Source organism: Etheostoma cragini, chromosome 12, assembly GCF_013103735.1.
Source record: "Etheostoma cragini isolate CJK2018 chromosome 12, CSU_Ecrag_1.0, whole genome shotgun sequence".
Lineage (NCBI taxonomy): Eukaryota > Metazoa > Chordata > Actinopteri > Perciformes > Percidae > Etheostoma > Etheostoma cragini.
The window spans coordinates 5,597,136-5,615,818 of NC_048418.1; the positions used below are offsets into that span (position 1 = coordinate 5,597,136).

The 18,683-nt window shown below is 43.3% G+C and overlaps 1 protein-coding gene across 1 annotated transcript in view; it reads right to left on the reverse strand.

Annotated features, from left to right (window-relative positions):
* zswim5 (zinc finger, SWIM-type containing 5) overlaps window positions 1-18,683 on the reverse strand; it is a 54,276-nt gene that overhangs the window by 6,251 nt on the left and 29,342 nt on the right. Inside the window, exons 2-9 of the mRNA XM_034887496.1 lie at window positions 8,026-8,213; window positions 7,770-7,938; window positions 6,084-6,232; window positions 4,461-4,611; window positions 2,650-2,826; window positions 2,272-2,448; window positions 1,482-1,628; window positions 1,201-1,338 (exon numbers count right to left, since the gene is read on the reverse strand). Coding sequence (XP_034743387.1) covers window positions 1,201-1,338; window positions 1,482-1,628; window positions 2,272-2,448; window positions 2,650-2,826; window positions 4,461-4,611; window positions 6,084-6,232; window positions 7,770-7,938; window positions 8,026-8,213 — 1,296 coding nt within the window. The remainder of the gene's footprint in view (window positions 1-1,200; window positions 1,339-1,481; window positions 1,629-2,271; window positions 2,449-2,649; window positions 2,827-4,460; window positions 4,612-6,083; window positions 6,233-7,769; window positions 7,939-8,025; window positions 8,214-18,683) is intronic.

Here is an 18,683-nt window from a genome sequence, read left to right on the forward strand (position 1 = left end):
AGCTACATTTGAACCCCGCCGATGGCAGAGCAGCAGTGGACCCACAGAGGGAAAAGGATTTTGATCTTAATATATGCTAAAGGGTGGCTATACTTTTGATATTGTAAGTCATTGGACATGTCTGAATAATACCTTTCAGCGAACATCAAAGAATTCTTTCAATCATGCTCTTATTTTCTGTCTCTATAAATTGTTAGGGTGATGGAGCTCTGACCAGCACTCATTTCTAATGGCTACTAACGATGGAAGTAAAGCCTATTCTGAGAGTTAAAAGTACTTATGTTTTATTGAAATCTACAGCATACATTTTAAGTGACTCAGTTCTTGACCTTGTACAGAACAATGTGAACCAACAACACAGAATATTTTCCATGCCAGGACCTCATGACCAGCTATAATCTGCTATTTATAGTTTGTTGGTGCACCAGAACAGGGACCTATCTCCACACTTTGTTTTAGCGCTGTGCCAGCGCTGGAGAAAGGTCTGCTTAAACCAATCACAATTTTGCACTAAGTAAAAAAAGAATGCCCAGTGTTATTTGTATTTCTTTAAACCACTCACAATGGTAAAGCCCCGGACACAGTGATGGTGCCCTTGCAAAATAGTGTAAAAAGTAAACTGGTTTTGGTGGACCATTTGCACTTAGGGAGATGCTTTTACATTTGCTGCTGCTAGGGTGCATCTAGATTTCTAGGCTAGAGCCCTGGCATTACAATGACTAAATCACAACAAAAGAAAATGCCTCAATAAACATTAAAAGATGTATGTCGACTACGCAATACATCTTTCACTGCTAAAAAAAGAAAAACGTAATTTAATCATCGTGCCCTAGAGGTGAAGCCTGCCTATGCATTGGCTTCAGAGGAGCTTAGTGTTTAGGTTACAAGCTTGTAGGTTTTTGTTGTTGTTTCACGTAGGGAGAAGGATTTTGAAAACGAAACATGCAGATAGCATAAGGGGAGGAGAATGTCTTCATCTTCTGAATCCGACTACTTCAGTGCTAAATGATGCATCAAAACAAGATTAGTCATGGGGACTGTATTCAGGTTTGTAATTGGCAAATAATCAAGTATCTCAATCTTGTTGCCATTTAATAAAATGAATACAGCCTCAAAACTAGTCTGTTAAGAAGTTTTGTGATTTTTTTCCAAAGAAGTCTTTTAAAAAGGAGAAATAGAAGCATCTCTCTGTTTTTGTACCTCCGGTATCCATGGTGTTGTCGTCGTCCACGCGGCAGGTTTCGGTTAGCGTGGTGAACAGACAGCCAATCGGGTCTAAGGGATGGCCCACCCAGCCTTCCAGGTTGGTGGTAGAAGTCACGCCCCTCTGGCGAAGCTCTGAGAGAAGAAAAGAGCGGGAGAGGAAGACAAATGTTAAAATGATCCCACACTGGCTTTAGAAGACGAACAGCACTGTGTGTGTGTGTGTGTGTGTGAGTGTGTGTGTGTGTGTGTGTGTGTGTGTGTGTGTGTGTTTTTACCTTTCTTTTGGTGCTTGTAGATGTCCATCTGTCTCTGCTGTTGGAGGCGGAGCGTGTTGATGATGGCGACAGCCAATCGCAATGCTTCCCTGGAATAACCGTGGGAACGCAGAGCGTCGACGCGGGCGCATGCAGTTGGGACGTGGTCTGAGTGTAAGAGAAGGTGAAGTCAGGACAGCTTAGCACACACATGAACTACGCTAAATGAGATAAGCACACACGCACATGGACGCGCGCACACACACACACAAACACTGCTGTTCGCAGTCACAGACGTGGTTCTTTCTTACAAACACACACACATACACACACGCACACACACGCACGCACACACACACACACACACTGCAGTCTCAGCACAACGCCTGTGTGTCTGATAGCTGGCTTAAGTTGCAGAATCTGACAGATCTTAGCTGGAAGCTGCTTACTGCAGATACCAGCCTCAATATCAGCAGAATAGCTGTGTGTGTATGCGTGTGTGTGGCTTTCAGTGGAATTAGAGATTGTGTGTATATGGAATGCCACTGAAAATAAAGTTTTTCTATACTGTTGTTATCCAGAAAGTGTGTGTCGCTTGTTGCATTTTTGTAGCAATTTATTATATATTATTTACAGAAACCTTTTTTATTTCACTAAATATGATGCAGTAAATAAATGCAATACAATTTCCTGAAAATGACTAATGAATTACTGCTTTATTGAAGTTTTCCAGCACATAAAAAGTCCCCAAAAGTCTGTCTGTGTGTGTGTGTGTGTGTGTGTGTGTACCTGTGTGTGTGTGTTTGCTCACCTAGCCAAAGCGGCAGGCCCTGTGGGTTGAACAGCAGGCTCTCCCCCTCTCTCTGGTAGGATGGAGACATGTAGTAGTCGCTGCTGATGATCCTCTGGAGGTGGCTGTCCTGCCAGTGGAGGTCGCAGGCCTCGACAGCCCTGCTAAACACCGACCTCCTCGGCCTGGACAGAGAGTCTGAGAAAAACCACACACACACACAGACACAAAGAAAGAAAGACAGACAGACACACACAGTCAGTGAAATTGTCATGTTGTCATGAGAGACACAGCGTCTAAGATTAATGTGATGATTAATGTGTGTGTCGATGTGTATTCATACTCATTCATTCATATTCATATTTTGATTACACAGTATGTGTGTGTGTTTGCACTGACCCTGTGCCAGGTTGCTCTGTGGCAGAGCGTTGGTGATGTTTGGGAGCTCGCTGCCGTAGTTGCCGTCCTCCAGCGGGCAGACGTCCATGTCGCCCCATTTCTTTAGCTGCTTCAGCCAGCCGCTCTTCTCCTCGCTCTTACAGTGGGGATTTAGCACCACGCACACCCACAATGCACCTGGGGAAAGAATGGGGATCACAAGTCAGGATACAAAAGAAGCCAAAGTTCTGGAGTACTGTTTAGGAGAACTCAACTGGCCCTGGAAAGTGCTTTTGAAGATACTTTTGTTTTTCTTTGTGAAAATGGGGGAACACAAACATCCATATTGTATGAATCCAAGTAATATTGGTTGGACCAACAGGACCTCAGTGGACGTACTGCACTAAAAACAACAACCTACACAGACCTCGAGTGGGGTCAACTGTCAGATGTCCCCTCCTCTGAAGAAAATGATCAGGCAGTAAACCCTGGCCGTTATTTCTGTCTGTGTCATGATCCGCCTCGCTCACCCAGGAAGTGTTCTCATTGACCTCCTAAATGCTAAGATTGATTGCAGAGAAACTGAGCAGCCGCATTGATCGGCAGCCTTTATCATTCACTCTGTGTGGGGAGCTAGAGAAAGAGAGAGGCTCGGGCAGGAGGAGAAGCTGCTGACTGGATAACCTAATAGCTTACTGACCGGTTTAACGTTTACCCGACAAGTTGACTGCCAATTCGTCTGAGCAACTGACAGGATGGACACGTCTGTCTGACCTACAGTGGTCTTGCTTTGCCAGACCCTCCTCTACAGTGATGTGGAGGAGGGTCTGGCTAGTCCACATAGCATCCTGGGATAAGAGAAAAATGTGCTGTTGTTTAAGCCCAGTTCAGACCAAAGATTCACTACGAGACGAGTTGAAACTTACAACGACTTGCAACGAGCCGGTCTGCAGCGATCTGAAACCTGCCAGCTCACACCAGTGCAACGAGACAAGAGGGTGTATCATCTCCATGACAACTTCTCTTTGTACTTCCGACTTTTAGGCTTTTTTGTAGCTGGATATATCATTTGTTTTGTCTAAATATGAATGGGGATAACGCTAGTGATAGTGAGGTGCCTGCGACAGTTGCATTTCTAGTGATGAATCGGCGTGAAGACGTATTATTTCTCGGATTCGCTGCTTTTTACTAACGCCGCTGGGTGCTCCCTTTCTTCAATCACTCTCTATCTCGATTGACCATGTAACGTTACCGTGCTTTTGGGTGGTTCGTATAAAACTATGGATCATTTTATTTCTAGAGTTTACAGCTGACTTCTCTATTGGCTGTTAAAACAGGGGACATCCCTTACGTTCTAAAACCAGCCTCTGCGACTTGAACAGCTGAGTCCAAGCGACACCATCAGTTGGCCTAAGTCACGCTGAGACGGGCCAGTTCAGAACGCTGCAACTTTTGGTAAGTCCCTTTGGGGTGTACTTTGGGCTTTTTCACTTTGTAAAAACCCATAATGGGCACAAAAAAGAAAAAAAGGAAAGAGAAAAAGCCAAAAAGCATAATATGCGCACTTTAAACCCATCACAGAGTGGTGCTAAGCGCCAGGCGGAGCCACGGTGCCGCTGCTAAATAGCTCCAAGAAGGAACTTCTATTGGTGGAACGTATAGGATCAAAGGTTGTTTCAGTGGTGCAATGGGAAACTCCCATTGGACAGATTGTCTAGCTAGCTGTCTGGATTTACCCTGCAGAGATGTGAGCAAAAGGATTGGCCAACTCATGAACAAATAAATCATTTGGATTTGAGTTTCTGTGGAACATGTCTCTTGACGGTTCTTACCTAGCTCATCCCAGAGCTGCCGACACTTGTCTGTCATGCCCGTGCCCTGCTGTCTCCATAGCGACAGCCGTGGATCTGCCATAAACTGTTCCGTAATGAGCGTCAGCATCCGGGCACCGTTGGAGTCTCGCATTCTTAGCATCTCCCTCACCTGGAAAGAGCCAGAGAAGGCAGGCTTACTCACTGTATGCAGAGCATAAGACTTTGACCTTCCTCCATCTGGCATTGATGCGCATCCTTGCTCATCAGAATGTAATTCAGGAGAGAAAGAAACACTTTGACCGGATGTGTAATTCTTTCCAAGATGCACTGAAGCTCCAATGTCTAGAGATTAAACATGTGGCTCGGGTTAACATACTGATTAAGCAAAGACTGTGACTACAGATGATGTTTAAGCAATAGTGTGACATATTTGAAAATATGCTTATTTGCTTTGTTGCCGGAGTTAAATGAGAAGAAAGATACTACTCTAATGTATTAGTGTTTAGTATAGATCTGGAGTCAGGGGGCAGTTGGCTTAGCGTAGCTTAGCCTAGCACAGTTAACGGTGGAAACAGCTAGCTTAATGATACATCGTTTTGGGTTCAACAGGAGGAATCTTGAAACTCTACATAAACACTACATAAAACAGAGTGTTCAGAGTTCTCAGCATACAGGTCTGTGTTAAGTTTTTTTTTCCTCACTCAAAGACAAAAAGCACTAAGAAAAGTACTTTTATGAATACTCTACACCGAAGAGGATTTGCAAAACTTTCAACCATATTCAACGTGGCATTGAGTTTGAATAATACAGTTAATAAAATCTCAAGGTGTTCTCGGGACCTGTGGGTGCTCTGTTTCTTTGAATCATTTCCTAGTGGGAAACCATACTTTTACACAGAGACAAGAAGTTGAATGGACACAAAGGGCAGAGCGTTGTACTTTCTATGAAGTGTTGCATTCTTTGACAGAACCGAATAAGTACTGGGTTCAATATGAAGAAGGAAAAAAAACAGAAAGCAATTCTGACTAAATGATATGAAGCTACATGAGATATCCATTTGTAGTTACTGTATTTTTTCAGAAAGCCTATGTTACAAACTGGAAGTGTAGGGTTTGAATTTATCAGGCTGATATAAAGTCTTGTGAAAGACAACAGACACTGAGTTGCATTATGGGAAATGTAGGATTGAGCTTGACCCATACCGGGTACTATAAGTCAAGATATATCAATGCTGCATGCATTTTGACCATTCTCTTGCCAAACTCTATGGCAGTGCAATACTCATCACTGGAGTGCCCCCGTAAGAAATGTTCAAACCTCGTTGGAGCAAACCACATTACTTGTTCCAGTTTAAGAAATATAAACAAGAATCTCCCCAAAACAATATCTTATTGAGTTAAATAACGATTTAACTTTGATTATTTTCTCTAGTGGAGATTCATGATTATCTAATTAACAACGGAGAATTCATATATATTTTAGTGCAGTTTCTAATCAGCTGCTGCTGAGAGAAACATGTATGTAGGGATGACAAATAAACACAGATTTTACTTATTGAGGTCTTAAGGATGATTTTCAAAATATGAATCAATACATAAGTCCCAGCCATATAAGGGAGGCGAAGGAAGTTGTGATGCATACCTTGGCGAACATGGAGTTAAGTTGCTTGCCAGAACCATAGTATCCTCCCTGTGACAGGAACTGTTTCACTTGCTCCCTGACTTGATCCTCGTCCAGATGCCAGCAGTTGTCATCGTCGATGCTGGCACCTGCAGTCGGGTCCGGAGCACCTGGGAATAGAAACGCACACACATATGCACACATTAACTGACAGGCACCCACAGTGCTACAATGACAGAAACATATCCAGACAGAAAAGACATCACAGCCGCATGAAAAACTGAACAAAACTGTACAGAGAAGCACAATTTGCACCAAACATTAACATCCTTCTCTCCACATCAAAGCTGGTGTAAACAGAGTAAAGTCTGCGCATTCACACAGTCACTCCATTCCTTCCTGTTCTCAATTCACACTTGAACAAAAAAATAAACATACGGTGACCATTTTAAATGGAGTTTACTTGCCAAAAAAACACTTTTTCCCTTCTCTCCATCCTAACATGTCATTCAAGATGTTCTCAGAACTTAGGGATAGTTAGCAATCCAATCCTAAATGCAAAAAGTCAATTTAATTTAATCTGAATCTGTTTTATTGTTACACTAATACGGCTTTCATACCCATTTGTTTTACATTTAACTTACAGTGCACCTACATCAAACTTGAGGAAAGCAGCTCGCTTTATGCTAATAGTGCACAGAGGGAAAATAAGGCACCTTTATTTTTCTTCTGTTCGGCAGTGCGTGTGTTGTGTGTCTGTGTGTGTGTGTGTGTGTGTGTGTGTGTGTGTGTGTGTCTTAGTAACACCACGGGGAATTGTGAATATGCTCAGAAAGGGAATGCTGCTTTGATCTAGCAGGAAGCGGGCTGAGGAAAGCCCAGAGATGTGTTTCCAACTGGCTCGGAGTGTGCAACAGCAAACGGCAACATTCCCCCATCAAAGAACGTCTCGCTCCTGGATCGACTGAACTTCAACCCCCATGATCCCCCTTGTCAAACATAGACAGGAAACACAGCGCGGGTCTTCCTGGACAGGAGAGCTGGAGAATGTCAACATTTAGCCAGCAGGATGAAATAAGAGAGTTTTGTTAGGTGAAAGGATGTCTCTAGTTTGTCGTTTCCCTGATGCAGGTCCGTTGTTGTTCTCCTCTTCTTTTTCCCTCTCTACATTCTCCGGTCCTTTCATCTTTCTTCTCCTTTCCTTCTCCCAGAGTGCCATGTGAGTGCTTTTCCTCTTAGTGTCCCTTTTCCTTTGCACACATCCTTCTCTACTTTCTCCTGCATTCATTTCATCATTCTGCCTTCTCCAACATTCTCCTACCACTGGAAGGAGATAGTCACTGGAGAGAGGTAACTAAGGAATCAAACGAGATATTTAAAGACTACCTTGCTGCTTTGCACAGGTAATCAGGGCTCTTACGCATGGCAGCCTGTAGGCTAGAATGCGGCACGTTTTAAGTCTGTAAGCTTTTAAGTCTGTGCTGTTGCTGTGAATATATCACTGCAGAGGAAGGGACTGCACCTCCACAGATCTAACTTTAAAGACACAAGCTGTGCTCTCCCATTGACAGCATTGCATTTATGACATTAAACATCGGTTCTAGGAAATAGTGAGATGTGACTGTTGCTCTAACTATAACAATATCGTGTATTTCAACGTTAATCAAACGTGAGGTAAAAGGTTTGCCACAAAGGTTGCCCTCTCACCGTGGACCTGGTTGATCTCAGAGTTGGAGGAGAGGATCTCGTCGGCCAGTTTCTGAGCAGTGGGTAGCACCTCAGTGTGGTGGGCTGTGATCAGGTACTGGACCAGCTTCTGCAGCTGATCTCTGTTCATCTGGAACAACGTCTCTGAGATGGGCAACCGCAGCTTCACCTTTAACACACACACAAACACACAAATGTGAGTCTCTGTGAGACTTCTCATTGACATTGATGTATTTTGTACGATGTGGTGATTTACCTGTTCAGGCTTGCGAATGCGGTAAAGAGACAGCGCCACCACGTGGGCGCAATAGAAAATGTCTCTGTTCCCGCAACCACAGGTGACGGAGGTGATCTTGCATCGGTCAAAACTGATGGCAACTTTGTGGGTGACCTCCGGCTCTGATGATGTGGCGGGCTCAGTTACTGTGCCACTGAGATGAAACCCTGCAACGACACAGGAAAGAAGGGAGGATGAGTGAGCTTCAGCATTTCAAAGACAGAAAAAAAAAATCCCTAAAACAAATGTTCTGTGTAAAGCATGTTTAACTATCTGGACTGCCATTTTAATGCATTCCTGATGAGAACAGTGACAGGTAACTGCCACACCAATGCACAACCACAGCACATTTGCAAAAGCTAACACCAGAGACGCCGCTCACATGTTGTATATCGTATCCCAGGTTCCCTAAAGTTAAAATTTGCTTGACACCATCATAATGTGTCCCGTTTCCTTTGTGTTGGGTCTGGTGTGCCCGACTGCAAGGAGAAAAGAACCATCTGTGGTAATCTGAGCCTCTACAAACATACAGAATGAACCTTTGGTACAAAACACACATCTTAATAAGACGTCTCCAGCAGGACACTGGGCCATCTGATACTCTGGCTCTCTCTCCTTATGTCTCTATGCATTTGTGTGTGTGCAGTGAAAAGAGGGTTGCTAGGGTGTGATCATTCTCTGCGCCCGCACCCAAAACACACGCACACGCAAACACACACACACACACACACACACACACACACACACACACACACTAGTAAGAGTAGTAGCCTGTAGAAACTGAGCCAGGCTTAGGTGTTGGTCATCTGAGGGAAACAATTGCTTGTACTTTTAGCGGTATGTCAGGCATCGTTGGCTCTCGCTGACCAACAAGCAGCTGTTTGGCTGATTTGGTACGTTGAACTGGCGTTGAACATTGACCACTGGCTTGTTATTTCCTTTAACGCATCGGCAGTTTAGCAGCTGTAATCTTTGCAATCAGAAATGCCACTGTGGCCTTTTTAATAACGTCTAACACAAGGCAACATCAAATGTTAGTATAGATACAAATATGATGAACGCGAGAAAAGAAAAGAAATATTCAACTGTGGAGTACCTCAGGGCTGTATCCTAGGGCGCCACTGCTATGCCGATGACAAACAATGTAATGCAACTGTAAAGTCAGAAACTAGCAGCAGTCTGAGGTCCTTTAAACACTGTTAGACTGACATCACATGTAAGAAGTCTAATAACTTCCTCAAGCTCAATGAAAAAATTGAAAAGCAATAAGTTTTGTGGTAGACTCATCACATCTGGACACATTTGATAACCTGGCTCCCTCCATCGAGCCTAGTGCCAGGCATTTGGGAATTATCTTTTATTCTATTCTTACTTGATTGCCATATTAATAACGTAGTGCAGTCCTAGTTGTATATTGTTTGTTTTTGCACATCGGGATTTAATTCACTTAAACTTTTACTAAATAAATGAAAGCATAAAGAACAAACAACAGCCTTTTATTGCAAGGACATTGACTGCAGGGATTTTGCACAGCCCAGACGCTGAAAGAAAAAATGTGACGAGAGAAGAACTCAAAAGATGGAAAGGTAGAGGTGGAACAAAAATATTACTATGAGTGAAAGAATGGCAAGTGAAGAAACTGAGGATAAAGGGGATGAGATAGGAGAAGAAATGTGAGAGGAGAACAGAGAAAAGAGGAGGGGAGAGTGTATCTGGTCTGTCCTGTCGTCTCACTGTGACAGGTTGATTATTTATGAGGTGAGGTGCGCGTGTCTGTGTACACATTGGATTACTGTATCTCCCCAAACCATAGCAACCCCAATGCTGCTTTCAAGCTACAAAAACAGGAGTGAGAAAGAGAGAAGGTAGTAGGCAGGGCAGGCTAACAAGAAAGCAATGATGTGGCTATTCTGGGCATGGGCTGGAAAAAAGGTAGAGGTCTAAAGTTCAAACACCAATGCAAATGCGCACGCACACACACGAGGGGTATGGCTAGAGCAGCCTAATAAGCAAATGTTAAGCCATCTTCCTGGCTCAGTCCCACAATAGGCTTTTCTAAACCACACATGAGTGTGCAGACACACACACACACACACACACACACACACACACACACACACACACACACACACACACACACACACACACACACACACAGAGATCCTATCAACTGAAAACGGCTTTCACTATGACAAAGAAAGATGAAGAAAAACAGAAAAATAAAGGAGGAAACAGCATCCGACGACATGAAGGATTGATGCGCGGCGTTGTCACACCAACTGGTTGCTGACTAAAGTACATTCTGAACCTAGACCAAACTTGTCAGCTCAACACTTCCCACCAGCGTAACAGCCGCCCGCTGCTCAGATCGACATCTCAACCTACGTCCCGGACTGTCAACATACAAGTACCAAATGACCTACCTGCAGACAAAACAACTAAGTGAGTTTGGACAAAAAATAGCAGCGCCTTGCTGCTGTTGGTGCGACAGTGCTACAGCTATAGCAGAAAATATGATCCAGGAATTCCGGTTTGAATTATGCGTTGATGAATGTTGATACTTTTTCTTTCCAAATACTGATTCAGATACCTCAACTCTGGATATCTTACGGGTATGACCTGCTGTGCAATGCCTCGGTGTTATGACTTGATCCTCTTTGATTTCCTCACTGGTACCTGTGAAACACATACTTGACAAAGTAGCCCTCCACGGTTTTTGTAATGCAGTGCTATTTTTGGTCTGCTAAATCATCTTAACTACCAACCAATAGACTAACACAGCCCACACTCCATCTGGCCCAGTAACCATCAAAGCCAAATGTATACCACCAAGTGAGCTACTGACCGACACACTTACACAAACTGGCACAGCTGGCTTTATGTCGACTGACACAGCAGTTCACTAACATACGGGGCAACCCAAAGACCTGCTCACATACCTGCGCATCGACATATCAAGCATCACACAGACAACTAAACTATTTTCAAAAGGACATGACTGAGCAACACAAACAGCCAAACAGGGCATCTGAGCATGACAGGAAGGATGAGCAACACTGAGAGAGAACAGACTACAGAAGGGCAGAGAGAGAGAGAGAGAGAGAGAGCGAGGCTGATGCATATGCCAGTGCTAGACATAAGGAGTCCCCCGAAATTGTAATATCTCCATCCCATTGAGTCTGCCTGTCAAACCAATCTTTGTGTCTCGCAGCGCCATGGTAATATCAGAAATGTCAGAAAAAGGCTTTCCATTCCTTCCCTCTGTCTTTATAATGGATATACCCGTAGAGCCAATTTGCACTAACCACAGCTTAGTGTGAGGGAGTCCAAATGTGATCTTCCTCCTGAAATCATCCCAGCATGGAGCAAAAGGATCAGACAAAAATCTTGGGAGAGCATTTCTTAAAAGCATCAGGGGAACATTTGAGAGCTATCTTCCCTCCAAGCTGTCTAAATAATGCATTGTCAGTCAGCGCTACACTTAAAATCCAGTCTAGCATCTTAGATGAGCGTTAAAGTTTTGATGGCAGATGATTTAAGGTATGAAGATGTTCCCACAGCTTAGTGTGCTGCTTTCTCTTTCTGTCTTAAATTCAGACCTAGCCCCCCCCCCCCCCCCCCCCCCCCCCCCCCCCCCCCCCTTTCCTGTCCGTCTGTGCCTGTTAGGGTAAAGTCTATTGTTGCTTAGACCACAGGAATGAATGTGATGGTGACACCACTACTCTTTTCACTTTCAATCAAGTCTAAAATGGCACAGTTCACAGTCCGTCTGTCTGGCTGCCCTGCGCTCTACTGCCTTCCAGTTTCACACATTAAACCCGCAACAAAGCGGGGTTTAATTATCCGTAAGTTAGCATTTTGTTGGCATTTATACCTCCTCGGTCAAGGATTTACCCACACGACATGGCCATACCTAACTGATTAGGTAAAAGAAAGTCTTGAAGTTAAAGACTTGATGTCTGGCTTCATGACTACACCTCTTAGGTCTCTTGTGACTTGCTTGTTTGTTTAATGTTAAAGGAATAGTTTGACATTTTGGCAAATAGACATTTTTCTGCGTTCTGGATAAAAAGACTGACACCACTTTCAAACAATCAATGTTAAAACTAACAGGATCAATGTGTATTGACTGATAATATGAAAAGGATACTTGACATTAAACCAACCAGTGTGTGCGTCTAGGGGACCAAGGAAAGAACCTTGAGCAATTTCTTTCTCCCTTTCATCAAATTTTTATCTAGTCCCAAAGCTTTGGGATCCAATACTCAAATGCTGTGGGTAAAACGGAACCCGTTATTTTACTCCAGCAGCTCTCACATACTTCGAAGTGCTTCTCTGTGTGTGTAAAGGCTGAGGGAGACAGTGTGTCTTCAGCAGATGGGGATGCAATGTCACATGATAAAAAGACTCTGCATCAGACAGTCCACACACACACACACACACACACACACACACACACACACACACACACACACACACACACACAGTTGGAATGGTGAACAATGATTTTCTAAAAAGGTGAATTAGTGTGATGTGTGTAAGCTGGGAGTGTTACCAGGTACAATGATAGGGTCTAATCTAGGGGGGGGAAATCACATGCCCCAGTGTACGTCATGTCTTTAAGTCTGTTTTGATGCAGGTATATGCACACTTGCCCTAAAAACCTATATTTCATGCTGAAGAGAGTATATGTTTGTCATTCGTGGCTAACAACAAAACTTTCATTGTGTGTGATGCACATCATTAAGAGCTACATATAGAGCTGTGTGCATGCAAGCAAGTGAAATCAGTTGCATCGATGTGTGGGAGGAAACCACAAAAAGTGTGAAGAGACAATAAAAAGAGGAGAAAAGACAACCACCATTGTACATCTCGCTATTGTAATTAGAGGACCCCCCTCCTCAGCTCCGATGTATGTATATACACACACACACACACACACTCCTCCCTGCTTCCCTCCCTCCCTGTTGTACGCCATCTGTCACTCGATCGCAACTCCGCCCACACTATCCAGGCAGCCAATCAGGAGGCAGAGAGCTCCCCATGTACATAGGCCATTAACCCCTAATCAGCTGGGGAGATGGAGCCGGGCAAAGAGCCAAAGTGTGGATGTATACACATACACCCACACACTCATAAATTGTAGTCTTATTCAACCCAATCCAAAAAAGAAGAGATCTTTGATTCCATTCATCTAACTTTCCCCCCCCCCACAGGTTTTTTCCCCCCAAAAGATGCTCCCTCATTTGGTGTTTTGATGATAATAGTAGAACAAGTTGCTCCAAAAAATCTCTATATTTCTATTATGAATTTTTAATATACCGTCATACAGGTGTATTTGATTACACAACGTTCGGAACGCCGGGCGACACCGTTTCAGACGGACCCTTTTCGATGTAACGCCATAACACGTGTAGTGCAACCATAGACTAGACTGTATATTACAGTCTATGGGTACGGGTGAAGGCGTGGCGAGGGTAAACGACAGCAGTGCTTTGGTGTCACACAGAGCCATAGAGTGAAGATGGATAGGGTAGACATTGAAAGTTCCAAAACCAAAGCTGCAGAACAAGTAGAACATGATGACACAGAAGACCTTGTGCCAATAAGAACAGCCGTCTCAGTTGTTACGCTGCCGTGCTAGCGTTACTGTCACCTCAAGCATACAGTGGAGCAACCCAATGAACACAATAACAATCCACCTACGGCCCCGCAACAGACCGTTGAGAAAGACTGGTTCAGAGTAGGGCTGGCCGATATGGAGAAAATCAAATATCACAATAATTTTAAGCAAATACATAATTTTCACAGAATGAGATTTTTGATAAATAATCTTCAGTAATGTGGAAAATAATAGAACAGTTACAACAGTTCAGAAAATGAGATCACTTTACTGTAAAGCTGCCTTTAACACCAGGAAAAGACACCACTTGTGTCATATTATGAAATCCAAAATCTAAGATGATATCTAGTCTCATATCACAATATCGATATAATACTGACATACTGCCCAGCTGTACTTCACAGCAATGATTAAAACAGTGGATGTAAGATGTCTTGCCTCGTTGAAGTACGTCCGCCAACCTACTAACGTTATTCAAACAGGAGGAGGAGGAGGCTGAAAGCAGAGCTACGTTCAGTCGTCCAAAGCCTAACCTACCTGGTGTTTAAACAGCAATCTTACATTTTAACTATTTGGATTTGAAAAGGAAGCATGTTAAAGTTGTTGTGTATGTAATGTATTTAATTGAAGTTTATTTTACTATTTTGGATTTTGCCCAATAAAAATAGTTCATAGTGTATGATGGTATTATATAACGTTGTGGAGCCAGGCAAAACCAAAGCTTTTAGTAAACAGGATGACATTTAAATGTTTCTTTTATTCTTACACAACTGAATGCTGACAGTAAAATAGCAAAAAACAGCAACAAATCACTTTCTCTCACTTCTTTTCCTCGCATCCTGGGCTGCTTAAAGCTCCATACGTCTCAGTTTACATGCAAACGTGCAAACCAAGATTTCAGAAAGCACCTCTCTGGCCGGAGATTTCTTTAGAAAACTCGTTTTCAGAAGCAAATGCTCCGTTTGTGTGTAAACGAAGGAAAAACCGAAGGGTACGTGTAAAGAAGGCCTCAGCCACTCATAGACTGACTCTGTATCTGAATGCTTCTATACGTCAATGACACATACAGATTTCTTGTTAATCTGGATTAGTTTAATTTCTTTGATTTTCATTTGACACATTACAGTCTTGCTGCGTCTTCAGCAAAAATACATCCAGTGGAACAAAACCCACCAACACCTTTTTTTCTCCTCTAATCTCACTGCCCCTTTCCAAAAGTGGCCTACTGCAGGATGTATCCCCGTCCAGCAGCCGAAACATGCCTCCCAGCCTGCAGCCCTTCCCATCTCCCATCTGTTGTGACAGCTCCAAGTTTACAGCACCCCCCTGCTCGCTCTCATTCAGCACAGACACGCACATGGCCCTGTATTCAATCAGCCATCTATCTCTGCACAACAGACGTATATATGCGTACACGGACGGACATCTCTTCTCCTCTGCCTATCCATCCATCTTTCCATCCATCCATCCCTTCCTCCTACAGTGTTTGCTGATGCGATAACAGCTGATTGATTCATTTGTGATTTCCCAGCAGCCCTGTCCCAAACACTCGCACACCAAAAAAAAGAAGAAATTTGCTAACCGGCGGGACTCATTTGTCATGATTACATTGAATTGATTCCCTGATTTCCTCCATTCTGTTGCAACAGGGGAGGAGAGACTGGGAAGACAAGTAAGAGGGGAGAGAAAGAGAAAAAGATGGGAGAGACGAGTTTAATCAAGTCCCTTTCAGCTGATGTGTCATTGCAAAAACCACAGGAAAGGGAGAAAGTGCAGATCTGATAAAGCTGACATCGTGGAAATCGTCAAAATGCTGACGTGTTTGCCTCAAGTTCCAAACCTGATTGAGCAACTGGCAGAATTTAAAAAAAAAAAGAAAAAAGAAATGGAGGAAGAGGAGAGAAGAAATTCAGAGGGAGAAAAGGTAACACTTGATGTAAACCAGATAACTCTGAAAGGAAGATCGAATTCAGCTAAATGTTTGCTAAAGATCGATCAAAATCATCAGAATGAGGAAGAACATATAAGGGCTTTGTAAATCCTGTATTTGACACACACACACACACACGCACACACACACACACACACACACCCCCACACACACACACACACACACACACACACACCTCTTTTGAGAAGACGTGTGAGACCACGGGTTTCCCTTGCGGGATAATAAAGTTTACTTTGACATGGATGGATGGATGGCATCATTTGCATAAAGCCTTCTGAAATTTAATGAAGAATTTCATCCATCTAATCTGAAAGCAAGCTGTACAACCTGAAAGCCAAAGTGCTCCAATTCATGGCTCGCATAGGCCTACATTCAGCTGTTAATGGAGAGTCACTTAGTCGATTCATGCCATTGTGAGCAACACTAGAATTAAGGTTGCTTGGTGATGAGAGAAGCGATAAATGCTGCTTTCGGCTCGGCAGGAGAAGGCAGGAACAAAAACCCAAGAGCAGAAATGCTAGCACACAAACACAAGAAATATGTGGAATACAAAGATGAACCTGGGTTGGGGTAAAGAGTATATATGTGTAGAGTGTGTGAGTGTGTGTGTGTGAGACAGTCATACACAGAAGCTGTTTCTCCACCGTGTGTAATGCCTGTTCACCCAAGGCTAAATAAGAGATAAGAAGGCTGTGTTTTTTCTTCCGATAACGATTATTAACGATAATCAATCCATGCATAGTGTAGCTGTAACTGTACAGCACAGGCATAAAACCAAACAACTAAGCTAAACACTGCAAGACTTTGCATGTTATCATCTTAAACTGTTTTTGGCAGCTGTATCCCGTCATTTCCACAAATATTTTTATATGTTTTTGTTCAACTTTAATGGAATTGAACTTCATTGCTACGGTCAGAGCTAGAAGCTCAACTGGGACTAAAAGTGGGACAAGTGCAGGTGATGAAGTGAAAATGACCCTCAAATGTCAGCGTATCACTACTTTTCCTAGCTGTTGAAGAGACAACCATAATGGGACGCACACACTAACAGGGCACACACCAACATCTAGGTATATAAAAGGAGACTGCAGGTGTAAAAAGGTTATTGCTCTGGATATACCCTCCAATTACCAGTACACAGGCTTACCAAAGACATGCATGCTCATTTACACTGCAACACGGGTTTTTTTCCCACTGTGTAACCATCCATACACACAGAGCACATGATATCTGCTTCATGTATAGATCCTTCCCTGCAGCAAACCATTCATCTGGAATATATGTGTCTATTCTGGTTATCCTTGTGTTTCAATTTAGCAGGATGTGTGTGCATCTGTGCAAGCAATGTACGCAATGTTAATGTAGTTAAGCACACACATATGCACATTTACACACATGGATTTCCTGCTTGTGATTATGTTCGCCGAGTCTGTTGTCTCTGTCTCTCCCTCTGCTGCTCTTTTGTCTTTTCTTTCTGTCTCTCTCGCACTTTGCCCTTTTCCTAAACCAGCCGTGGCCTTAGCCATGGTTTTTGTTTAATATGGCGGCATGCAAAGCAAAGGAACAACCATCTGCCACATGCATGCAGCCGTCGTCTTAAGAACAACAAGGGCCTGGCATCACAATGCCTCTTTATTAGTGTGTGTGTGTGTGTGTGTGTGTGTGTGTGTGTGTGTGTGTGTGTGTGTGTGTGTGCAGACGTGTGTGTTTGTTCTTTAAGCGCAGTCTGCAGGGCAAGATAAGTATGTATTTAAGAGGCTTATATTTCATTTCAGGAACTGAAGGAGACAAAATGGCTCCATTCTGAGTTGGCGGACACAACACTAGGAATGGCGAGGTAGCAAGAAAAACATAAAGGAAAGGCTTGTTTCGACGCCATTTGTGTGCACGCACACACACACAAGAAGGAGGCACAAAGCAGAGCATTTGTAGTTTGTGCAAATACACAATTGAGCACGAACCTGAACATTTGAAATACAAATCCAGCTTTATTAATCAGTGTTATTTTTACTGTACAGCTGAAAGCAGAATAGCCGATGAAAGCTGCCAAATCAATGACTGAAGAAACAAAAGCTACTTCATAGACATATTCACAAGTGAATATTGACCTAGGCCTGTCAAGCAGATCACACACTCTCACTGAGCACCTGGAGGCAGATATGATGCAAGGGCACATCAAATTAGCAAAAAATACATTTTGATGTTTCCCAGTGACTGAAAGTGGCCAAAGTACCGTATGTCAACAGTATGTCATGGCGTAAGCTGATGAGCTTCTGCCTTATTATTGACAAACAAAGCTGCAAAAATACTTTCTGACTTGCAACTCATTTAAAAGACAATAACCTCCTGATTCTCAGCGTACCCACGGAGATGAAGATTGCTGATATCAAACACAAGAAGCAGAGATTTCAGTCATGGATTCAATCCCTGCTGGCACACTCTGCAAATCTGAAAATAAATAATGTCTGGTATAGGATTCATGTGATGTGATGTTTTGGTTTCGCTTCCACAAGATATTTTCTTCTTTCTGGGAAATATTTCGTCTAATGCAAAGGTCAAGACATTTGTGGTTTCGTTGGACCGTCTGGATGTCTGAGTTTAGAAAACTTTCCACCCCCTGATTAGCCTCTACCCCTACAGAGATGATCACTGCTCGCCTTGCACAATCATGCATGAAACATGAATAATGAAATATAATGAAAACAGCTTGCAAGCCAATTCAATACAAGCTGACAATCCACACACGCCCCTTCTCTCACACACACACACACACACACACACACACACACACACACACACACACACACACACACACACACACACACACACACACACACACACACACACACCTGGGGTGAAACTCTCATTTGTCCATTAACTGAAAATAAAATCACAGATTTGCATGCACACACTCACAATCACAGAGGGGTGGGGGGCTTCTGGTTGACTTCACACTCTCATCAAGCCAAACCACCATATGGAGATGGGGCCCAAAACTGAGGTGATTGGATTGTGTGTGTGTGTGTGTCTGTGTTTGTTTGTGTGTGCGTATCACAGAGAGCC